The sequence below is a fragment of the Triplophysa dalaica genome, chromosome 20, assembly GCF_015846415.1.
Source record: "Triplophysa dalaica isolate WHDGS20190420 chromosome 20, ASM1584641v1, whole genome shotgun sequence".
NCBI lineage: Eukaryota > Metazoa > Chordata > Actinopteri > Cypriniformes > Nemacheilidae > Triplophysa > Triplophysa dalaica.
In genome coordinates, this window is record NC_079561.1 from 19955600 (window position 1) to 19981982 (window position 26383).

The 26383-nt window shown below is 40.5% G+C and overlaps 3 protein-coding genes across 4 annotated transcripts in view; 2 read left to right on the top strand and 1 right to left on the bottom strand.

Moving 5' to 3' along the window:
- Positions 1-580, top strand: part of aimp1b (aminoacyl tRNA synthetase complex interacting multifunctional protein 1b) — a 2862-nt gene extending 2282 nt beyond the window's left edge. The window contains exons 5-7 of the mRNA XM_056732423.1: positions 1-9; positions 164-332; positions 414-580. The exon at positions 1-9 is cut by the window's left edge and continues 215 nt beyond it. Coding sequence (XP_056588401.1) covers positions 1-9; positions 164-332; positions 414-580 — 345 coding nt within the window. The remainder of the gene's footprint in view (positions 10-163; positions 333-413) is intronic.
- Positions 581-1763: 1183 nt separating this feature from the next.
- sgms2b (sphingomyelin synthase 2b) lies at positions 1764-9228 on the top strand. 2 transcript variants are annotated; one of them, XM_056732405.1, is made up of 6 exons: positions 1764-1918; positions 4576-5085; positions 5362-5479; positions 7776-7929; positions 8029-8201; positions 8280-9228. In XM_056732405.1, exons 1-6 carry the CDS (start codon positions 1779-1781, stop codon positions 8463-8465), a joined length of 1281 nt encoding a protein of 426 aa, XP_056588383.1. In that variant the 5' UTR covers positions 1764-1778; the 3' UTR covers positions 8466-9228. The 2 variants fall into 2 exon arrangements, with proteins under 2 accessions (XP_056588383.1, XP_056588384.1); XM_056732406.1 differs by having other exon boundaries at positions 1882-1945.
- Positions 9229-10553: 1325 nt separating this feature from the next.
- cfi (complement factor I) lies at positions 10554-25505 on the bottom strand. The gene is made up of 12 exons (XM_056732372.1): positions 25395-25505; positions 17237-17717; positions 16580-16724; positions 16296-16483; positions 15848-15955; positions 15612-15734; positions 15445-15486; positions 14763-14899; positions 14580-14683; positions 13709-13989; positions 10943-11044; positions 10554-10834 (listed from the first exon to the last, which is right to left on the bottom strand). The coding sequence occupies exons 1-12, from the start codon at positions 25443-25445 to the stop codon at positions 10617-10619; spliced, it is 1980 nt and encodes a 659-aa protein (XP_056588350.1). The 5' UTR covers positions 25446-25505; the 3' UTR covers positions 10554-10616.
- Positions 25506-26383: the final 878 nt, after the last annotated feature.

Genomic DNA, 26383 nt, shown 5'->3' on the forward strand with positions numbered 1-26383 from the left:
CCGGAACAGGTTCAAGAAATTAATTCTACATTAAACATATTTGACTTTAAACCTGCTTTTAAAAACTCTTTGAACATTTTGCGTCATTGAGATTTTTATCTTGACAGACTTACAATTACATAAAATGATACAAATCTTTCTTTGTGTGTGCGCGTTTGTGTAGTTGGTTGGATCTCTTGTGGTGTTGTTGTGTAATGTGCGGTCAATGAAGGTGCGAGGGGTTCAGTCACAAGCCCGCCTCCTCTGTGCTGTCAATCAAGAGAGTACAGAACCCATAGCCCCGCCTACTGGAGCTCAGCCCGGTGACAGAATCACTGTCCAGAATTACCCCGGTAAGATCCGGTCGTCACTTGTTGTCTCTCAAGAATACCATCACAGTAAGTGTCAAATGATTCTTGTGTGTCATGTGACAGGTGTTCCTGAGAAAGAGCTGAATCCCAAACGCAGAATCTGGGAGCATTTACTCCCTGACCTGCACACAGATGGAAAGGGCGTGGCCACATATAAAGGCGTGGCTTTTGAAGTCCCCGGGAAGGGCCTCTGTCGGGCCCCCGGCATCCGAAGCGGTGAAATCAAATAAAGGACTCAAGTAAACATCACTGTATCCTGTCATTTATGACTGACATTCCAATCCAACCAAATATTGACATACATCTCACATGAACACAGAATGTCAATATTACAGAGATTCATTAGTTTGGAATATAATTGATGATGATATATGTTTCAAATGACCGAAAGAAAACAGAACCCGGTTGTGCACAACAATAAAAACACACTCACATAACATTAAACTGTTTGTGTTAAATGTAAAAAAAAAATCAGATTAGGGGAGAATTATTTGCTGAACCTTTCAGTTTTAAAAGAAAGATGTCTCACTTAACTTTTTATAATCTGAAGAACCTTTCATTGCAAAGAAGCTTTTGTGTAGCAGAAAGCATTCAGCTGGAGAGAGATCGTTTCTGAAGTGTATTGAGCACCACAGACTTGAGATGAAATGAGCAGAGTTCGCCCTCTACTGGAGCACAGCGGAGAATCACATCACACACGACACGACACGACGATAATAAACAGCGTCAAGTTTGTTTTCTTTCTATAGCGCATTTAAAAACAGCAAGCCCATGTGTCCAAAGTGCTATACAAACAGAGAAATATAACAAAAGAACTCTGATCATAAGTTCACAATGAGTTAAAAGCCAAAGAAAAGAAATGAGTTTTAAGAGACGATTTAAAAACAGTTAAAGACTGTGCTGATCTGACATAGGCTGGAAGACTGTTCCACAAGCTCAACAGCTCTGTCCTCTCTGTGATCTGGGGTCAGAGAGGGTCTTTGATCACCAGACCTCAGACTTCTCATGGAATTGTAAGGATGAAGTTGGTCAGATAGGCATCTCTGTGCCGGATTGTTTTTAAAGGTTTGAAAACAGAGTGAAGAACTTTGAACTCAAATGTAAAGTGCACAGGTAGCCAATGTAGCGATTTCAGAAGTGGAGTAACATGATCAAATTTACGTTTTCTTTTGAGAAATTTGGCAGCAGCATTTTGTACTAGTTGGAGACGAGTGATGGAGGATTTAGAAATGCCGAAATAAAGAGATTTGCAGTAATACAGGCGAGTCGTAATAAGAGCATTTACCGCAATCTCTAAAGTTTTCACACGGAGAAGTATTATATTGTGGAATATGATTCAGTCTAATTGAGTTAAATATCTTTATATTAGTCTTTAACTAGTTTAATCCGTCTTTCTAACGGTTTTAATTTCGTAGTCCATCTACGGTCATGTCCGGAACGGGCGTGTCTCTGACTTCAGGTGGGCGTAGCTGCAGGTGTGGGCGGGGTTTAAAGCCCATCGGTAAACGGTTTGATGTCAGATCAGTTCCGGCTCGTGCGGTGTTCACAGCTACACACCAGACAAACAGGTAAATCAGCTGATCTACACGACACAGGTGACTTTACACGGCATTCTTCTCGAGCTTTTTAAACTCTTTACTGTTTCTCCTTTTTGTTGTTGTGAATGTGTTTTGTTGTGTACTATTATTGTGAATGGACCTTGTAACTTATAAAAGTTGTAAAACAGACTGACAGTGTGTGTTCAGGGAGAGGTCTGGTGTGTTATAAAAACACGTACAGATGTTCATTATGTGTGTGTTTTAAACGCGTGTCTCAGTGTAAGGAGTGTTTCTGTGAGTGTGTTTTATTTTGGGAGTGTTTTCCTGAAAGTCACACACACACACACACACACACACACACACACACACACACACACACACACACACACACACACGGAGCTTCAGCTGTATTTTCGGCGCATGATCGATTATTACACAATTCTGATCCTCGTGCAGATCTCTCTTAACTGAAATGTGCTTTATTACTTGACAGCTGATTATCAGAGGTGTGTTTTTATCAGGATGATGTTATCAGTTCAGTTGTGTTCATGCAGGAGTCTGACTGGATGTTGTGTTGGTTTTCAACGCTGTAGTTTTGCTGAAGACAATCTAACCTGAAACAGAAACATAGTCTCCATAGACATGATTTAACAGTCGGACTTCTTTGGGTTTATGTGATGATAGATGATAGAGTTAAATGTTCAGTCTTCAGTGACGTCTGTGTGACATCACAGAGAGAGAGAGAGATAGAGAGAGAGAGAGAGAGAGAGAGAGGTGAATGTGAGAATGGTGAAGGTATGTCTTGAGTGTGTGTGGGTGTGTATTACAGGTTTCAGGGTGTGTCCTTTAATGTTCACTCTGTCATGCACACACAGTTTTGTTAAATGAGCTAAAATAAATACACACACCTACATTTATGGACGGCCTACACACACAAAGAGAGCCAGAGACTTGTGTTTTAAACAATTGTTATTGTAGTTTTGTACTGAAGCATGTTAGTCAATGAATTATATAATTATTACCACTAGCCAACAGTCTAAAATTTCAAAGATAGGAAAACACTTTTAAATAAATGTACAATTCACGTCAAATATTTTTCACTTTCACTCAAGTATCTATTTTCTGTTCTGGGTAACTCACTTAAAAGTGTTTTTTACTTTCTATGTCCTGCTGTTAGTGTCTGTACATCTCACCATACTTATCCTCAAACACGCCTCAGTTTCAAATGCTAAATAGGATCTTTTTCAATTCATGGGAGAAAATATGATCCAGACATACACATACAGTATGCAGGGAGTATAAAGTGTGCAGGGCTTGCACACTTGTCAATCATGCGGCCTTGTCAATCATCTTTACCTGGCCCGCCTTAATATTTCGAATAATTGGAGAGACTTTAAGAAAATGCGCCTGCTGAGACACCACGCCTTTGAAAGTCCAAAACGCTGCTACATTCAATACAAAAGTTATTCCCGATTGATGTCTTATAAAGTGATGAACTTACATTTATTTGCAATGTTATAATCAGCAATCCACTGGATAGGTCGCGTTCCAAAACGCATCTTGTGCCCTTGAAAGTAGCTGCAGGAAGAGTACTACACCATGTGACCTGTTCTCTCAGACAGGGAAAAACAATGTTGTTTTTATTACTACATTCATTGTGTATGATTTAACAGATATATTTACGAAGACAGTTGTTCATCTCCCTCCGGAACTTACAGATCAAAGGATCTGCCCTAATAAGTGCGTGGGGCACATGAGTGCCATTGGCATTTTTTTATTTGACTTTCATTCATTCAATATCTTCATAAATATCTTCTTGGGAAAAAAACAATATCACCCACATTGGAAGTACTGGGGGTGAGCACATTAACAGCAATTTCATTCAGCGTATTAGGGAATATAAAATACAATTAAAAAGACAATTTCCCTTTTAATTAAATATCATGAATAGGAAAATACTGGATGCAATATTTGTGTGCATGCTTTAATATATGACCTGTAAGTAACAGCAACAAAGCTGTATAAAAGTAACAAAACGCAACAAATAATGGAAACACAAAATAACAAGAAATTATGAAATGGGGAAAAACCTGGCCCACATCCTTTTTATACTTTTGGAATCCGGCCCTCAAAGAAAAGAAGTTGAAGACAGAGGGGCAACCTTCCGATCTCTCTCGTGAAGCTAACTCAGAAGTGACTTTAATTGTAATTCATCGACTGGCCACTAGAGACTGACTCCAAAAGAGAGCAGAATCTCATTGAGCTTTGTGTTAAAATGTGCAACTTTACAGCAGAAAAAAAACAAGTTTACAGCCTGCTACAAAAAAATACTTTGGTTTAGATATCTAATATTACCCGTCATGACATCTGTGAGAAGGGTGAATGTTTTAATATCTCACCCGTTTAATTTATATTAAGCCAATCCAGGCGCTTCAGCTTTAACCACGTCCAATATTCGATAATCTGGGAGGGACGCGCGATGCCAAGTTGGTGACGAGCGTCTCCACCTACTTAAGGCTTCATTTTTACTCTTCACAAACCTACGTCACGGACATTACAGCCATATTTTATACAGTCTATGTTGAAGACCCCTGATTTAGAGTGTGCATGCAGTGTACAGTATAGAATGTGCAGTATTGTATCCCGCATAGACATGTGTTGATTTTACCGTGTGTTATTGTCTGTAGAGTGATGGCTGCGTCTCAGCTCCTGGATGAACGAGAAGATGAGATTGAGAACGAGGGCTGGCATATGATGGTGACAATAGAAGGCAGGACACACCTCCAGACCACACCCGCACGCCCCTACCAGGATTTACCGAGCGATCATACCGATGACAAGCCTGATGTCAGCGAGTCACGGAACGGCTTCCGTAAAACCTTACGCAAAAACCAGGACTACATCCGCATCTCCATCCCAAAGGCCAACATCATCCAGGCGACTGCCGTCTCTCGTCTCCCGGCCGAGTGGTGGAAGACCTGTATGGCCTTCATCTGGGTGGCTTTTAACCTAGTGTTGACCACCGTCATGATCACTGTGGTGCACGAGAGAGTCCCCGATAAATCCATCAGTCCACCCTTACCGGATAAATTCTTTGATTACGTGGCTCGTGTGGAGTGGGCGTTCTCCGTCACAGAGGTGAATGGAATGATTCTAGTGGCTCTGTGGTTCATCCAGTGGCTCTTTCTCAAACACAGGTGAGGGGCAAATCATTGACATGCTTCAGTGATCTGTTGAAGTCTTGTGTTTCAAACCGGTTTGACTCTTCTGTGGAACACGACGTCAAACATGATTGTTTTCTTCAGTCATGTCTTAAAGATCTGATGTGACTTAAGTTTCCACAGAAGATCAAACAGTCATGTCTGGAACCACAGTGATGTGGATCATCTTTATAGCAGCTGTTAAATTAAAGAGTCACATAGTCTGAACACACTTATGATTCATGTATATGTGTGTGTGTGTGTTATTTTCAGGGCGATCGTGGGCCGAAGGTTTTTCTTCCTGCAGGGAATGTTATACATGTACCGTATGATCACTATGTACGTCACAACATTGCCAGTACCCAGCACGCACATGGAGTGTGCACCCAAGGTGAGTCTACAGCCCCATTCAGCTGGGATTTGTTGTTTAGTGCCTCAACAATGTGTTCAATAATGACAGATTTATTAAAGTTTAGAATCAAAATACTTAATATCCATAAATTCTGTCTTTGAAACTCATTAAAAATACTCAGTTGAATAAATCAACACACATTTTGAGCACATCACATAAGGTCTGGCCGATATATCGTACGATTCTTATGCTCTCAGTTTCTCAATGACTTGCGGTTAAATGCCGCCACATCTGAAAGCCAGAGGGCGCTCTTGCGCAGAAACTCTGAATATGGGAAACAGAAGAAGAATGATTAGTTCCAAGAAATGCCGGCGGTCATATTCTATTGCTGTTCTTCAAACCTTTTCACGTATTGTCATGAAAATAAAGTATATTTATAGTAATGATGTTTGACGAGTGCTGCTTTTTCAAATGCACGTTATAAACGACTCAATCTTGCAGTGATTTTAGGTCGAGCAGCACTTCCTACTGATCAAAGAGCCGTAGTTCACGGAAGAGCTGTAAATAAAACACAGAATCCATTTAGACATGTATAATTGCCATGAATCGCGATATATATCGCCCAGCCCTAATTCAAGATTAGAATCTGAATACTTTGTGTTTTATAAATGTGGTATCATTCAATTCTGTCTTTGTAACTCATTTAAAATAGTCTGTTGAATAAATCAACACACATTTTGAATACATCACGTGACATCCGTCCATCCGTTAGTTCGGTCCATGCAGAGCTAAGCTTATAATTCAGTCTTTCTCTTTTCTCTATCACTGAATTCATTCATTATTCAGCATGTGTTCACATGTAATGTCATTTCTTAAAGCGTGAGGAGCAGGAGACACTGTATGGAGATCACAGTGATGTAACCTGCCAGATGAGATCATAAGACAACTTTAAACATGATCCAACTTCTGAAAATGTTGATGATGCATAAGAGATGCTTCCATGATAACACACAATCGTAGCTCAAACAGAAAACTGTGATCTCATATCACTCAACGGCTGACTGGACAGTGTGTCAGGTCAGATGTAAATATGAAAAAATGTAGATTTATTTATTTTAAAACAAAGCAGAATTAAATGAGACCAAATGGGTGAAACACAAGTCAAGTCAATTTCATTTATATAGTGCTTTTCACAGTTTCATTGTTGCATGAACTAAAATAAAGACGCATGGTTTTTACTCTGGTAACAGCACAGATTTGAACATTTGGTGGTTGAGATACTCATGTGAGATCTCTCTTCAGATTTGTAAAGCATTAGTTTTATTTTTAGTTCATGATTTTTCATAGTCAGGTAAGTGACCTTTTCAGGATTGTCACATCATAACGCTTCATTTTCCTTATAAACGGACACATGAAAATGAATATAAAGTCACTATTTGATGTTCTATAAAGAGGCATCACTTCTCCATTCATTGGCTATTTTTGCTTCAATATTGTGCATTTTATTTCTCAGAAATCCTACAAAGTTTATCGTCTCCCAAAAACCATGTCCTTTTTTGTCACATCCATGTTTATTTCTCCTTTTTTTATATATACATATATATTTTTTTTCATAGACTGACTTTTTTGGGTTAAGACTCTATCAACAAGGGTTCAGTAAATGTAAACAGATGGTTCAATATAATCGTAACAAACTAATTCTCTGAGCATTTTTGTCACGTCCATAACGCAAATTGTCACATCCATGACGCTGGAATTGCCACATGGTATTAAAACACTTGGGTGTATTGCAAGATTTTCTCCAACTGAAATAACTCCTATGGCATTAATACCATAACATTCAAATAGAATGTACATGTTAAAGTCCCAGTGAAATTAAAAATGACAATTCTTATTTTTTCATGAAATATTACAGCGTTTATAGTAAATAGTTTATCAATTTTGGTCATTTTCATTCTCAAAATTAATATGACCTCATAATCTTCAGTTAAAAGCTGAAAATGCACTTTCGGCCTGAAATGACTATCTATCTTAAATGACATGAGTTAGACGGCTTGGGCGGAGCATTCGTTGACTCCTCCCCTTTCAACTGTCAGGCTGCTGCTATTTTCATTTCTAAATCAATACAACTCATATTTTTACACATCCAATCAATTCGCAGTGAACAAACAAGCCACGGCCGCTTATTTTTCTCCTTTGAATTTCCTTTTCACTCATGTGTCAGAATACTGAAGTAACAACGATCGCAATTCCTGTTCTCGGTGACTTTAAAGTTAAATGCCCATGTACGATTTTGTGTGTGTGTGTGTATTTATGATGTGTTTCTCGTCGTCAGCTGAATGGAGATTCTCAGGGGAAGATACAGCGTGTTATGAAGTTGTTGTCTGGAGGAGGTTTGTCCATCACAGGATCTCATCTCATGTGTGGAGACTTTCTGTACAGCGGACACACTGTCATGCTGACCCTCACCTTCCTCTTCATCCAGGAATGTGAGTCTGAGCATCATCATCATCACTCATGCCAAATGTGTTACTTACACCAGAATCCAGTTCTTCACATACAAGAAGTCGTTGTTGTGTGTGTTGTAGATTCACCTCGCACGTTGCTATGGCGTTTTTATCACGTCATCTGTTGGTTGCTAAGCGCAGTGGGCGTGGTCTGTATCCTGGCTGCACATGAGCACTACACTGTGGATGTTGTGGTGGCGTATTTCATCACTTCCCGTCTCTTCTACTGGTACCACACCATGGCCAACAACCAGGTAACACAACAAACACACAACCACAGATAGAACTGTGTAAATGTGAAATAATGAACACGTGATGTGCTTCTCCTGTAGACCCTGAGAGCTTCTCCTCGCAACTACCTCAACAGAACGTGGTGGAACTTCGCCTTTAACTTCCTGGAGAAGAATGTTAAGACGACGGTTCCCTGCACATTCTCGTGGCCAGTGTCCATTCCGTCCGTGTGCTTTAAGAATCCCTGCAGGAGTTATTCGAAAGTGCAGAGCACACGAGATGAATGATGATGATGATGATGATGATGATGGTGATGATGTCACTGTAGTTCGATGATAAACAACATCACATCTGTGCGCATGAACATCACGAAGCACATCATTTGTCAGAGATATTACACACGCATGACGTCACGTTACACGGATTCTGAGCGTCTGGACACAAGAGCTTGACTTCTTTTCATACCACTGTATTCCATTCTCTTTTGTACCTCAAACCGAGTGAAATGTTTATTTTAATGACGTTTACCAATGAAGGATGAAAAAAATCTTTTGTTTTTGTATTGTGTTGGTTTTAAGTTATATGTTGTTGCCTTGTAAAAAAAGTCTTATGAATGTTATGCAAATAAAGTGCTATTTTTATTAGTTTTAGAAGTCCATGGAGTCTCCTTCTACAAATGTAGTATTTAAGCATCACCGCAGAGGCCAAACGTGTAGATAGTTCAAACCAAAGTGAGTTTCTTCAGTGTTTGTAAACGGGCATGGGCCGATTACAGGGTTCAAGGTTTAAAACCGCTTACACTTTGCATTATACCGTTCCCTGTTTTTAATGTCTCATCAAAGACGGAAAGTGCAGGAATCCATTAGGTTCTGTGCTGTTTTTTGTTTGTGCTTCATTTGTTGTTTGCTCATCTGCGTTCGTTTGGTAATGCAAATAAAAAATGACTATAAAGGGGTGCCATGCTTTCAAAAATTTTGAAGAGTTTAACATACTGTATAACTACTGTTCCAAATGCTCTGTGTTCCTAAAAAAATAAAATTTCAAGCTATATTGCCATGAAACTGTGATATTTTTGCTTAAAGATACTGTCAAAATCTGATACCTGCCCTGTGTCTATTTGTAGAGTTGAACCGGAGACATCTCTCGGTCACCATTGACTTTCATTGTCTGACTGTAAGTGAACAGTGACCGAGGCCAAACACAGTGCACGCGCCCTCAAGAGGCCTAGAGCGCAAGTGCTATTGGACGCAGTCTTACCTTGAGTTGAGCGCTCGCATCACAACTGTGCCGAGCCGTGATCAATGGAGCTCCGATGTAATGATTCATCATGGCAACAGCACCAAAAAAACAACATGGCGGCAGAAAGCGCTTGAGAGTGAGGCACACTGTATACACTGGATTTACTCATGTGCTGAAAATGACTTGAGTTTCAACTAATAATTAGATACATTTACTAATAAAAAAAACAAATTAATCAGTAAACGAACGAATAAATGAATGAAACGATAATAAAAACATTCTCATGTTCTCACTCCCAATCAGTGCTCTAGATATGAAGAGTCTGGTTCCAAAATGAGATTTAAAAGATTTTCAAGAATTTTGTTTTATTGTGTAAGTTAGCTGTATTTTTTGAGTGGCTTAAATCAAAACTAACTTGGAGTTTGACTGACATGTATTGGAATGCAGAATAAAAACTCTTATTGAAAATCTTTTAAAACAGAATTATCTCATGTCTGAAACAAACTCTTCATATATACATCTATGCGTCGGTAATGTTTTTTACTCCACATAGATTGTAAACCATTGGAATGGATTGAGATCATCTTGTATAGATCAGTCCAATGTGAAAAACGCACCGACACCAAAGTGTTCAATGTGGTGTTTACTGTGCAAAACGAGGAATGATGGTTTGAAATAAAATGCAGTGAAGAGTATTGTATTCCCTCAAAAATACTGTCAAGTACACTAAAGAGTAAAAGTTCATGATTGATACTCATTAGAAGCATAAAGTAGCTAAAAAAAGACTCAAGTTGGGTTGTATTAGCACATGGTTGAGTAAAACATGCACAAACCCAACTGTTGAGTTAATGTAACGCCCTGAAGGGTTAAACCCATTGGTTTGGTTCATATTTGACCCAATGATGGATTGGAAAAAAACAACTTTACATGTAATGAAGTACATTTAGTAAAATGCTTGACACTGCACTGTGTTTAGTGAGATTGTTGAACCATTGAGTGTTTAGTTTGATGTTTAAGTGTGATGAAACTAGTGGAGATGATTTATCAGAATATATTGAGTGATGTCGGGCGGATGATGGTTTCATGTGTTTAGAAATGTGTGCAGCATGAACTAAGAAACAAGTCTTTACACCGCATGATTTGTATTGTTTTATTGGGGTTTATAAACACTCATCTAATGTGCAGTGATATTGTGACGTTTACTGGTTATATTTGGTTACCGCCGGCCAGCCCGTTTGGAAGCGGATCCATTCGAAATAATGAGCCACTTTAGTGTAAACACCGGGATGATTGGCTTCACCGCATTTATCACCCCAGCTCACGATACCCCAGACATATGACACACCAGACGCGTCTTTACACACCAGCGGCCCACCGGAGTCACCCTGACACGAGTCCACTTTCCCCTCCAGATCACCTGACAAACACATACATCACATCTTCAGCCGTCACGTTTGAATGAATCATTTCTACACATGTTTCTCTTGTTTATTACAGATCTAACAAGCATTTGATTTGACTGTACCTGCACACTCCATCCCAGGGAGAAAGCGGTTTTTGTAATACTTCTCACAGTCACTAATGATGCTCACGTTTGCCCATTTAAGAACCGACGCTGACACACCCTCTATATGAACACAGAGAGTTAGTTCAGCCCAAAACATGTTATGTCAAACCTATGTGAGGTTATGTCTTCAGCAGAACGCAACAGAAGATATTTTGAAGAACGTTGATCATGAAATAACGCTGCACACCATACCACAGAGATGACATATTTTTCTGCAGAAAACCCCAGAAGCGAGTTAGCATTTATTACATTTACATTTACATTTACATTTACGCATTTGACAGACGCTTTTATCCAAAGCGACTTACATTGCTTTATCCTATACATTTTACATAGGTATTTGCAATCCCCTGGGATCGAACCCACAACCTTGCGTTGTTAACGGGTGTGCACATCACAGAGGACCTCTCCTGGACTAACAACACTACAGCACTGGCCAAGAAAGCACAGCAACGTCTCTACTTCCTCCGCATACTCAGAAGAGCCAGAGCCCCGACCCCCATCATGTGCACTTTCTACAGAGGCACCATCGAGAGCATCCTGACTAGCTGCATCACTGTGTGGTATGGCGCCTGCAATGCGTCCTGCCGCAAGTCCCTTCAACGGATAGTGAGAGCAGCTGAGAAGATCGTTGGTGTCTCTCTCCCCCCCTCCAGGACATCTACAGCACCCGTCTCACCCGCAAAGCCCTCAGCATTGCAGGCGATCCCACCCACCCGACACACAGCTTCTTCAGTCTGCTGCCATCAGGGAGGAGACTGCGGAGTCTCCAGGCGAGGACCAGCAGACTGAAGGACAGCTTCATCCATCAGGCTGTCTGGAAGCTGAACTCCCTCCCGTCCTTGCCCCCCCTCCCCTTTATAACCCCAAGCAACACTGAACTCTGACACTACGACCCCCCCCCCTTTTACAACTGTGACCCGCACCAGTCACTTTGTGCGTCAATGCAGCAATGATCTCTACCTCATCCAGCATTGTCTGAAATCTACGTCTTCTGACAGTCTGATAAAAAGACTGTTCTTTTTTTATTGCACTACTCTCATCAGCACAGTATTATTTTTATTCAACTGGTTTGCACTTTATCTGCCATGTGCCAATTGTCACTTTATCTCTCTTTATTTTAATTTTTTTATTGTTCTACAATGTCCTCATTTGTATATCCATATAGTTTATATGTACATATGGTTAAATCGTATTTATCTTTATTTCAATGTCTACTGTCAGTGTTTAATGTTAATTGTATGCACCAAGGGTCTGAGAGTAACACAATTTCGATTCTCTGTATGTATGTACTGTACATGTGGAAGAATTGAAAATAAAGCACACTTGAACTTGAACTTGAACGCAATGCTCTTACCACTGAGCTACATTTATGGACTTCCGGTTCCATCGTTCCAAAGTCTATGGCATACAGTATGTATTGAATGTGAAGAAGTATCTACCTATCGGCCGTTAAAACACTACGTTAGTGTGAGCGGGAGTAGTATGAATAGATTTGGGACATACTGCGTCTGTCATATACTGGTACTGCCCATTTGTGAAAGCTTTTTGTGAAAATATATTTATGATTTTATTATTAAGAATGTTGATAGAGATTTTGTTTTATTTTGGAAACATATACTCTTTGGTGTTTTGGAGAATCTTCAAAGAATTGACCATACTAGTGAATTTTATTTATATGATTCATTTGATCCTTTTGTTAGCCAAATTTCATATACACAGATACACCTGTTTTATTTCCTTTATAAATAAAATGGAACTTTATGTTGATTCAATTCGATTATCTTTGAAACATAAGGCACTGAAAACTTTCTTTCATATTTTATTGTAAAATCCCTTTAGTGTTTATGTCTATGTTTTGATAATATATTATTGTCAATAAAAAAAGCGACCACCCGAGTATTTGTCGCCTACTGTTTTTGTAGACTGAGGCTTTGGACACACCACCCATGACATTTTCACCTACTATATAGTATGGAAGTAGGTGATTTTGGACGCCACTAACGTAACTTCCTTTGGCGGGGACGTAAGACGCCATTGCGCATGTTTAAACATTTCTTTGTTTTGATGAACACAGAGAAAGATATTTAGAAGAATGCTTATAACCAAACAGTTCTTGAAACCCATTGACTCCCATAGTAGGACAAATAACAGTCAAAAGTGCCCAGAACTGTTTGCTGTCCTACATTCTTCAAAATATCTTCTTTTCTGTTCAGAAAAAAGGATAAAGGAAATTTTCCTAATTTGGAAGTCAATGGGGGGATCTGTCTGGTCAACTCGAGGATGAGGAAATAATGACAGAATTTTCCTTTCTGGGTGAAGTATACCTTTAAGTGTAGTCTGTTTATAACATCGTGTTAGCTTTTTACTTCTGGCGATTGTATTTTGGCTTCAAAAATGGCAAATTTTGTGTTAATCTATAAATATGATCTTGATAGACAAAGCGTGTAAACATCATAAACCTTTGTTAATCACAGAGCTTAGTTTTTGCGATCTTCCAGAAGTCAATGGGACAAACGCACAGGCTTTCGGTCGAGGGAACCAGCGCTGCGCTAACTTCCGAATAAGTCTACAAAGACACGTCATCTCTGAGGCCGTCCATTGACTTTCACAAAACCACTGAGACATTTATCAAAATATCCTCTTTTGTGTTCTGCTGAAGACTCGCAGACAGGTTCAGTAGAGGTGTGTGGTGTGTTTCCATTGATTTGTGTTGTGTTTCACCTCTGTTTCTTCCCCAGCCGGAGATGGTGCAGGTGTCATTGGGTTGGAAGAGTTCTGTTGACCAGGGCACGCAGACGGCGCGGACGGCAGGATTATCATGCATACATTTCTCCTCATTTTTGAACTGCTCCAGCTGCATCAGAGCGATGTCGTTCTCATACGTCCCAGCATTATACTGATGATGAATGATGATCTTTTTCACTGGGATACTGTCTGTCGTGGAAAGCCTGCGATGTTTCTGCCACAGAGAGATTTTGATCCGGAAGGATTTTGGTTTGGGCCTGAAAACACACAAACACGCACGACCACATCACAACAGCCGGACTGAATAACTGCCTCCAACAGGATAAAAATATAGTGCAGACAAATCCAAACATTCTCTCGTCATTTACTCACACTTGCATCATGTCATTTGATATGCATTTAGAAATGTTGTAAGTGTAAAAAGACCTGGGATTAAAAAGCTCATTTTTAGTGTAACAACACTAAACTATGAGTACACAAGAATCTAATAATTAAACACAACTACAAGTCAAGTACAGACAAGTAAAGATTTTATTTTCATCAAGAGAAGAAGTTATCTGTCAGTAAAAGTTAAGTGTCATTTTAAGTATATTTCTGAGAAGTAAATAAAACAAGACTGAAAATAAACACTCTATTAACACACTTAAAAATTCTCAACTTTTTTGTAAGGGTATATAAAGTGATGGATATTTTTTTATAAAAAATGTTGTGTCATGCTTGTGTTAATGATGAGAGAATTTTCATTTCCTGGGTGAAGTGTTCTCTATGCACTTTAAAATCAAGTTATCTTGTTTTGAGGTTTTTTGTTTTGTGCAGGAAGTACATGCTGTTGTGTGATTGGTTGTACCTGACGCAGTGGGCGGCGGTCAAAACCCAACATCTACCCAAATAAACCCCTCCACAGTGGATGTTCCCCTCGTCCTGTACGGCCACCTGCCACTGGATCTGAGTCTGAAGGGTCAAAGGTCACGTGAGTTTCTGAGGTAGGGATGTGTGTCAGTGTTGTGTTGTGTTGTGTTGTGTCTCTGACCGGTAAGGTCTCTTGTCCTCCCACTAAACGCTTCTTCCTTTGGTGAGGTGGGGTGTCTTCTGTTCGGTCCACATAATCCATGTTAGGAATACCACACTGCAGCTCACCCTCTGCCGCCGTCCGGATGCTTCTGATCTCTGAACGAGACACACGTGTATGATTTCAAATGACTGAATCACTTATTATCATTGAAAATAACGCTTCTATTATCTAGTCTAGTTTACGTACTCTTTCAATGTCTAAAACATGTTTGACAACATTGAGAAAATGAAGAGAGAACGTTTTGTCTCGTGTGTGTGTCTCAAAAAAGAGTCAGATATGTGTCGAGAAGAGATGTCAAGAATGTGACCAATCAGATTATGCAGAGAGAAAGGACGTGATTCCACAGAGGAATACTAGAACTACTCAGTCAGTCAAGAAGTGAGGTAATAATAACAGCCTATTATTAGAAATGAAAGAGTTTTTACACAATGTATGTACGTAAACTTGTTGTTGGACTCTCCATGAACCAAAGTAGGACCTTAAACAGTACAAAATAATAGAGTTTGGTTCCAAAATGAGTTAACATGAGTAAAAATGGTGAATAAAATGGCATCATGATATCAGATAGTGAATCTTTACATCCCTACGCTTCATATCATGATGAGGTTCAGATGAAGAGAGGCAGATGGGTTTGTTCTACCTGACTTTGGATCAGAAAGCAGGTCGTCTGTTGTCGGTCGTTCTGTAACACAAACGCTCATTCAGTGAAATTAAAGTTTGTCATCTCATAATTCACTAACTCCATAGAAACAAGTTTGATTGATTACTGGCACGTTTATGAGGAAAATGTAAATGTGTTTTTTTTACTTTTCTGCAGCGACATTTCCTCTGATTCATCATCTCCTCCCAGACAATCTCTGATTTGATCTCTCACCGCATGCCGAGGAATACACACACCTGAACTACAGCGAAACGCATCCCCTCGACAACCTTCACACAATAACATCTTAATCAGTCCATTTGAATCATGATGTTAAATGATGAAATGAACAATAAGAGGAATGAGGATGTCACAGATGGAGACAGGAAGTGTTTGGGCTCACGTTGACAGCACATCTCATCGCTGTTATCACCGCAGTCGTCCACACCGTTACAGGTTCTGCTATGATTGATACACTTTCCATTCACACACAGGAACATCTTACATTCACCTGAACACACAAACACACACGCCGGTGAGAGTCTGTTACGTTTGACATTACAATGAATATCTGAGTTGAACTTTATTATGTGACTGACAGATGCTTGGTATTGTTTCAAGCTGTTCTCTCTTACACTTTAGTTTTTGGTAAAAGTCGACCTTTTACATTTTTAGCAATTCATCTACAAACGATTTGGTTGATGTCGTAATAAAAAAAATGGACTGAAAATTGTTATTGATCCAGAAAGGAACCGGTTAGTTTTACATGTTAATATACATGTAGATACAGTCACATCATAAAGTCAAAGTGATGGATTGATTGTCGTTTAATATGTAATGTGGTGTGTCACCTGCAGGTTCTTTATAACAGTTTGCTACGGCCACCTCTGAAGTGTCATTCAGTAGTTTGGGTTTATGGATGGAACATTCAGCCAATGAAAGCTCAGATCCAGTGCACTGAACGTTCACACACTGAGACGGCCATCTTATGGTTTTCACCAGAGAGTCGTATCTCACTTTAGTTCCTATCTCTGCTCCTCTGACACACACACACACACATCATCATCATCATCATCATCACATGGTCATGAATCATTTGAGAAGAATCAGTGTCAGAAGTTCATGTAGTGTTTACTTGGGGTTTGAGTTTCGACAGACGATGTTTGCTGCCGACATATCCCAGAGTCCCCCACAAACCAACATCTTTCCCTTCTCAGTGTTTATCTCCACCACCTTATGACGTTCAGAGACCTTCAGTTGTACTCTGATCTGATCCTTCTCTATACACAGACACACAACATATAAACAAGTGAAATAGTGCTTCTAGCGCAAGTACTATGGGCTTTTTCTCCCATTCCTACAATGATCTACAAGAGGGACACATTAATGCATTGATTTTAAAGTAACTGAAATTAAATTTTCAGAAAACATAATCCCTTACTTTACTCTCTCAAGGGAAATTACTTCAATTACAGTAACTAATTACTTAACACTGGCCGTGGCACAAGATAAAGTTTATGACACAGTAAGTTTACGTTCATGTTTGTTAATAATGGCACAGATTGTTGACAGTAATTGCTACTGGTGTAATCTGGGTGTTGACCACGTGATAATGCCGATGATGTTTATCAGACTTTCGAGCAATGATGCAAACCCTAAAAATATTCAATATAAGTGCATACAGTTTACATAGTTAGTGAAGAATCTGAAGTGTACTAAATGAACTTACAGTATACATACTTCTTTTGTTTGTGTACATGTTTTGTTGTGTGTGTATGTTTGAGTGTGTTACCCTGACAGAGAGGACTGAAGTGAGAGAATATGGCTTCTTTAGATCGACAGGAGATGGCTTGAGCCTGACACATGGAGGTATAAGATGAGCCGTCCAGTCCACACACGTTGGTCTGCAGCCTGGGACACTTGTACGGAATCTTACACATGCACTCGCCCGACACACATCTCATCCACGGAGGACAGAAGACTTTAGCACATGACAAGCGAGTGTAATTCTTCTTCAGACACTGAGCCGGGCCCAGGAATCCGTCCACAGGTTTGGGCTCTGTGTCGGTTGTGTTTAATTTTGGTGTAGGCTTGACGTTTGACGGTTTGGTGTCATTCTTGGGTTCTGTTGTTGCTGGTTGTGGGACATGTGATGGGTTTGGCTGTCGCACTGTTTCTGAAGTTGGTTTCTTTGGTGTCTGGGGGTTTTGTTCAATGTTTAAACGAGATTCTGTCTGAGGAGGCGACTCTCGATTTGGTGGGTTCTCCAGACACTAAAACAAAACTAAAGTTGAAGTGAAGTGGCACATGAATTCACACACAAACATGTCAAATGAATTAATATCATGCTGTAAAACCACACAGCAACGGGTAAAGTGAGCTGGATTTCATCAGAAATGTTTGCGAAATAAAACCTATTCTGTCACAATTTAGTACCATGTTGATGCACGTTGACCCTTCAACACTTCCTACAAAAACATCAACGCAAATCTACAGAAAACAGAGACGTGCACAGATAGACATCCAAGGTGGCTTGAGCCCCTGCCCTTATTTTCTGGGGATTTTTTTTTATAAATATACCATACGTATGTACATATGTATGTGCATGTTTCTGTTTGCAAACAGTTTAAAAAAAATCTGAATTTGTTGAATGTTTAAAGTTCCAAAGCCATTCTCCCCTCAAGTCTCTGCACAGCACAACACAGCACAACACAGCACAACACAACACAACACAAGACAGCATAACACAGCACAACACAACACAACACAACACAGCACAGCACAGCACAACACAGCACAACACAGCACAACAAAGCACAACACAGCACAGCACAACACAGCACAACACAGCACAACACAACACAACACAAGACAGCATAACACAGCACAACACAACACAGCACAGCACAACACAACACAACACAACACAACACAGCATAACACAGCACAACACAACACAGCACAGCACAGCACAGCACAACACAACACAAGACAGCATAACACAACACAACACAGCACAGCACAGCACAACACAGCACAACACAGCACAACAAAGCACAACACAGCACAACACAGCACAACACAGCACAACACAGCACAACACAGCACAGCACAACACAGCACAACACAGCACAACACAGCACAGCACAGCACAACACAGCACAACAAAGCACAACAAAGCACAACACAGCACAACACAGAACACACACAACACAGCACAACACAGCACAACACAGCACAGCACAACACAGCACAGCACAGCACAACACAGCACAACAAAGCACAACACAGCACAGCACAGCACAGCACAACACAACACAACACAGAACACACACAACACAGCACAACACAGAACACACACAACACAGAACACACACAACACAACACAGCACAACAAAGCACAACAAAGCACAACACAGCACAGCACAACACAGAACACACACAACACAGCACAACACAGCACAACACAGCACAACACAGCACAGCACAACACAGCACAGCACAGCACAACACAGCACAACAAAGCACAACACAGCACAGCACAGCACAGCACAACACAACACAGCACAACACAGAACACACACAACACAGAACACACACAACACAGCACAACACAGCACAACACAGCACAACACAGCACAACACAGCACAACACAGCACAACACAGCACAACAAAGCACAACACAGCACAGCACAGCACAGCACAACACAGAACACACACAACACAGCACAACACAGCACAACACAACACAGCACAACACAGCACAACAAAGCACAACACAGCACAGCACAGCACAACACAGCACAACACAGCACAACACAACACAACACAACACAGCACAACACAACACAGCACAACAAAGCACAACACAGCACAGCACAACACAGAACACACACAACACAGCACAACACAGAACACAGCACAACACAGCACAACACAACACAGCACAACAAAGCACAACACAGCACAGCACAGCACAACACAGAACACACACAACACAGCACAACACAGCACAACACAGCACAGCACAACACAGCACAACACAGCACAACACAGCACAACACAACACAGCACAACACAACACAGCACAACAAAGCACAACACAGCACAGCACAACACAGAACACACACAACACAGCACAACACAGCACAGCACAACACAGCACAACAAAGCACAGCACAGCACAGCACAACACAACACAGAACACACACAACACAGCACAACACAGAACACACACAACACAGAACACACACAACACAGCACAACACAGCACAACACAACACAACACAACACAGCACAACACAGCACAACACAGCACAACAAAGCACAACACAGCACAGCACAGCACAACACAGAACACACACAACACAACACAGCACAACACAGCACAACACAACACAGCACAGCACAGCACAACACAACACAGCACAACACAACACAGCACAACAAAGCACAGCACAGCACAACACAGCACAACACAGCACAACACAGCACAACACAACACAGCACAGCACAGCACAACACAACACAACACAACACAGCACAACACAACACAGCACAACAAAGCACAACACAGCACAGCACAACACAGAACACACACAACACAGCACAACACAGAACACAGCACAACACAGCACAACACAACACAGCACAACAAAGCACAACACAGCACAGCACAGCACAACACAGCACAACACAGCACAACACAGCACAACACAACACAACACAGCACAGCACAACACAGCACAACACAACACAGCACAACAAAGCACAACACAGCACAACACAGAACACACACAACACAGCACAACACACAACACAGCACAGCACAGCACAGCACAACACAGAACACACACAACACAGCAAAACACAGCACAACACAACACAGCACAACACAGCACAACACAGAACAACACAACACAGCACAACACAACACAACACAACACAGCACAACACAGCACAACACAGCACAGCACAACACAGCACAACACAGCACAGCACAACACAGCACAACACAGCACAACACAGCACAGCACAACACAGCACAACACAGCACAACACAACACAGCACAGCTCAGCAGTCAGTCAGTGTGTATGGTGAAGCACCCATGATCGGCACAGGCAGAGAACCGCAGAAGTGAAGCCCCCTATTCCAGTTGTTTTAGTCTTGGTGTGCGCCGAGTGACGATAAAACATGTGAAGCTGCCAGTGCCTCAGATTTACAGATAATTTAGTAATTTGTCTGGCTAGTAACTCATTCACTGCACTGCAGGGATGTGCACAGACATTTTGAGGGGCAGGGGCTCAAGTGGAAAACAGGGGCACTTTTCATATTTGTCATTTTGCCAAACAAAATTAACAAATATTAAAACATTTTTTGCACAAGCCAATAAACTGTTTTAATTATTTTGGTGTTATTGGGACAGAAACAATGACCTTCCTTCACACTAAACTGAAAAAACATGCTCATTTGTTATTTTACATGGCAAAAATACACTGAAAAATATGATTGACAAAATACACAAAAACAGCAGCGAAACTAATTATTATAATTTATGATATTTTTATTGTTGCTATTATTACACTTACTGTACCTTGCACACACACACACACACACACTGATGGTGACAATAACTCTGTTTCACATTTGAGGGAGGGCGGTCAAGATCTATCAGCATACACAACATATGAGATGAGGAGTCTGACATCAAACTGATCAAGTTATTCTTAAGGCAGGACACTTCTGACATGTTGGTCTATTTTGCTATTGTGTCTTCTTTTGTTCGTATGGAAAGGACATTTCCAAAATACACATTAAGGTGTTTATTTTAAACCTTCTATACCCTTGTCTGTTTGCTTCTGTAGATTTCTTCTAAATGATCCAAAACAAGCTGCATATATATCTGCATATGTAAACATAACATTTCAAGGGAAAAGACTCTTGATGCAAGTCATATGAACTAATAACTGGTGAAATGCTTTAGTTATTTTGTTTATCCGGTTCATCTGAATTGCCTGACAAACTTATACAAGTTAGCACATTTTATTTTCTTAACGCCTTATATACATATCACTGAGGCGATTCTGATGTTATTCATTTGACTGTATTCAGCTGACGTTTCTTAGCATGCATCATCGATATAATGCCTTAGCAAAACTTTAGCTTACTCTTTATCTCATAAGTGATGGATGTTAGCAAAACAATGGCTGTGTCTCATTTCATAAGGCTGCGACCTCCAGAGGTCTCATACGAAGGCAGCTAAATCATCAGGTAGGACTCTCCGGAGGCACCCTTCAAACGGACCTTCTTCGACAGGAACATGAGCTGTATCCTTCGTTGCTAGAGATAACCCACAATTCTTTGCGTTGGCCAACATCTGTTATTTGAATAAACGGCAGCAGCTGCACATTCCATCAAATATGTGGTGTTTAAATGTTAACGGTTTACAATTTATGTCACGTTTTTTAAACATTAGCAGGCATGTGTAGTAGATAGTTTTAAAAGTGTTACGTTATTTTTAAACAGTAAGGCAAAAAATGCTTTTTTTGTTTAACTCTTTTAGCAATTGTTTCGGGTAGAAAGTAACCAACTTGTTAACCCCTTTAAATCATGTAGAAATTATTTTGATTAACTTGACAGGTGAGTTTGCATGTTCTCCCCGTGCCTCGGGGGTTTCCTCCGGGTACTCCGGTTCCCTTTCTGTTGGTCTCTCGACGTTGTGTCGAGAACGACAGAAGGGGTTCGCCCTTGAGAACCCCATCTGTCGTTCTCGACACAACGTCTCGTTCCCTCCATCAGGGAACTGAGGTTACATACGTAACCAAGACGTTTCCTCCCCTGGTCCAAAGACATGCATGGTAGGTTGATTGGCATCTCTGGAAAAAATTGTCCGTAGGGTGTGAGTGCGTGAGTGAATGAGTGAGTGTGTGTGCCCTGCGTTGGGTTGGCACTCCATCCAGGGTGTATCCTGCCTTGATGCCCGATGACTCCTGAGATAGGCACAGGCTCCCCGTGACCCGAGGTAGTTCGGATGAGCGGTAGAAAATTGATGGATGGAACTTGACAGGTGTGCGAGTGCCTGTTTCATTTTCTGCCAGTATGTCCATATCTCTCAACGTTTCCTGACCTGAGCTGACCTGACATTGACATTTTCTAATAGTTTGACAGGTAAAGCTGTACGCTGTACATTTATTTAAAAAATCCCAGAATCCCCCCTCTGCACGTGCCTGCTTCAACGTCTCTCATTGTACTTAACATAATGAATCTGCGCAGACAATTTATCTCGCGAGGCAGATTTGAGTAATTCACTTATTACATGTAAACATCAAACAGACGAGAGAAATTAGATAATTGAATTAAATCGATTTTTTTAAGACCACATTTTTAATGCTCTTACAGTTTTTCTCAATTGCTAAAACACTAAACCCTATTGTCTGAACCAAATGCTCCGTTGCCTGAACCCACTGATTGAATCAATCACTCTTTTGGCAAAAACATAAGCACTTTTCACCTGTTTAGACACAACTTGCAAACACATTTTCATTGTGATGCACCCGTGCTGCATAATGGTGAGCACAGGTGACAAAAGTCAAACACAATTAAAGCACAGGTGTCACCATTTGAACACAACAACTCAAAATAGATCACACTTGTGGCTAATGATGTGAGGGAACATATACAGTAAGCCAGTTCAGAGAGCACTGTCTTGTGAGGCCCTACAGTGGATAGAAATCTAAAGGAAGAGTGTGTGTGAGAGGAGGTCGAGGAGGTCGAGGAGATCGAGGAGATCGAGGAGGTCGAGGAGATCGAGGAGGTCGAGGAGGTCGAGGAGATCGAGGAGGTCGAGGAGGTCGAGGAGATCGAGGAGGTCGAGGAGATCGAGGTGGTCGAGGTGGTCGAGGTGGTCGAGGAAGACGAAGAACAGTAATATCTGATGAAATCAGAGCTACTGTGATTGACCATGTTCTTGTCTAATGTATGAGCATGAGGTAGGCTGGACAAAGGGTACAACCAAACATCAGTAGATTCACTGTGTCCACCATAATCCGAAGATTTAGAGAAGAGAACAGGTAATTACCTTTTTTTGACATTATAGTACAGTATGTAAATGTTGACAGCAATTTCTGTATGGCATACTATATACTGCACCACAGTATACTGTAAGTAAATATATGTTTCAGTACATCACTGTACCAATGTACTGTAGTATTGTAATGGAGGGTTGGTCTAACTGTTTGTAGGCCTCGTATTCCATGTATATTTTTTGTAACTCCACGTTCTCTTTTTGTAGAATTGAAAGACTGCCACATGGGGGTGGGAGGACAGGTATGTTCTCCCCACACCAAGAGACCCTAATTGTTGATATGGTCCGTGAGAACAATTCCATTAAACTGAGTGAAATTCAGCAGAAGATCATTGAGGACCATGTAAATATTGAGGGTATCAACAGTGTCAGCCTCTCTACTGTTGATCGTGTGCTCAAGCGCAACAGACTGTGCATGAAACATCTATACAGAGTGCCCTTTGATCGCAACTCAGACAGAGTCAAAGAGCAAAGATTCCAGTATGTACAGGTTGGCATATATCCAGACACATTCAATATTAATTACTCTTAGTAGTGATTTACTGTGGTGGCCTAAATCACTTTTTCCGTATCACTTACAAAACTATATCTATTTCTACAGAGGCTTTTTCAACTGGATGCAATGGAAAGACTCATGAATACATAATCATGGATGAAGCTGGGTTTAATCTCACTAAAAGGAGAAGGAGAGGCAGTAATGTGATTGGCCATCGGGCCATTGTTGGTGTTCCTGGGCAGCGTGGTGGCAATGTCACATTATGTGCTGCCATCAACAATCATGGGGTTGTCCACCATTATGCCAACCTGGGGCCCTACAACACTCACCAGCTCCTCTTGATTTTCCTCAATCACATGCGAGATGCTCTGTTAGGGCAGCTATCACATCTATGTTGTTGTTTGGGACAATGTGAGTTTCCACAGAGCCCTCCAGGTTGGAGAGTAGTTCAATATGAACCAAGGTTTTATCAATCTTTGCTTTCACCGTACTCCCCTTTCCTAAACCCCAGTGAGGAATTCTTCTCCTCATGGCGGTGGATGGTATATGAACGCTAACCTTACACCAGGGTAAATCTCCTGCAAGCCATGGGACTTGCCTGTGGTGACATAGGTGTGGAGGCATGCCAAGCCTGGATACGGCATGCCAGGGGGTTTTTCCCCTGTTGCCTGGCCCGACAAAATGTGGCCTGTGATGTGGATGAAGTCCTGTGGCCTGACCCAGTACGGAGACATGATGCTGTGGCTGAGTAATGCACTCATTTGTATATTTTTGTACTTTATTTTTACATGTGCTTACTGTACACAAGTGTCAAAGGCATAAGATTTCTGTTTGTTTTTACAGGTGCTATGTGTAAATGCACAAGATTTCTGTTTTGTCTTTTTGTACAAGTGCTAAATGCACAGGTTTTTTTTGTTTTGAAACATGCATTTAGCCTACAGTGAACAATAAACATTTATTTCTCCAGCTTCATGTCCTGAGCATTGTGTTTTCTATTTTTCTACGTAGTGTTTAGTGACTGTTCCGTACCGTTTTTAATTTTGATTGACTCGGGGCACGATTTGACAACATAGTTCAGTTCTGAGCACAGATTAAACTGTTTTCAGGTGAAAGTTTGGTTTTGCAAGAAGAGTCTGAGGTTTTGTGAATGTAGCTTGAAAATTGGGTTTTGTGTTCACAGTTTAGAGAAAAGCAGAGCAGCTTTCAAGAAATGTGTCTTAGCAATCGAGAAAAACTGTAAACACACACATCTATTTGACGACTATACAGTTATTTTACTTTAAATTAAAAAAACGTTTTAAAAAACATACATTTAGGAGATTTTGAATAAACTCTCTTTAAGACAACAGCAATAAAGAATAAAACTCACGGCAGTCTTCAGGAGCAGAGCTGTGAGGAGAAGTCGAGTGATGAGCTTCATTCTGCTGTCCTTCTGATGATTTAACTCTGTGATCTCAGTTTTATTAGAGTGAGTGAGAGAGAGAGAGAGAGAGAGAGAGAGAGAGAGAAATGATGAACTGCTGACCACAGATCATAGAGGTCAAACACCCTGTGTGTGTCGACATCACTGTTGTGTTTTGTTCCAGCTGTGTGCTTCAAAGACACCGAGCGTGTGTGTGTGATTATAGTAGTTATAAACTACACAAGTTTTCATCTGCTCTCCACAAAAATCATCTTTTTTTAATGATTCAACTGTTCTTATATTTGATGTTGAATGTATACTGTGTGTAAGTCAATACATCAGAATGATTGAGCAGGTCTGTTGTTTGTTTATTTCTTATCTCTTGACTCAATATCTCATGTGTTGTTCTGATCTGTAGTCTCTCTACTATCACCTGTTTTTGACCAATACTTGTGTCTTGTCCTTTGTCTTTAGGTTTGTCATGTTACTGTTGTATTCTTTTATTGTAATATGTACGTGTCTGCATTATTGTATCGTTTTGTTTTAAATTAGGGATTTTACATTCTCGTGGAATTGGTGAACATTACAGTTTTTTTCAATTGCTAACATCCCTTTGACCAATCTATAGTCACACTTTTAAAACTCTAAACACAATTAACACAACATCGGTCTGTTGTGGCCATACCATTAACAAAATTAATGTTGTTTTCACACAAAATCCAATCAATTAACATGTTTCTAGAATGCCTACATTTTCTTTACATATAAGCATACCCAATACCAAAATCATGGATCTTTATTGTGTTTTTTACAAATGCTTAAACGCAGCATGCCAGAAATGAAGACCTATTGTTCCAAACCATAGATACAGTATAAAATCTCTACTTCTGCAACAATATCAGCTCCAAAGTATTGAAACAAATATTTTAAAAATATATTCATACAGCTTATAAGCA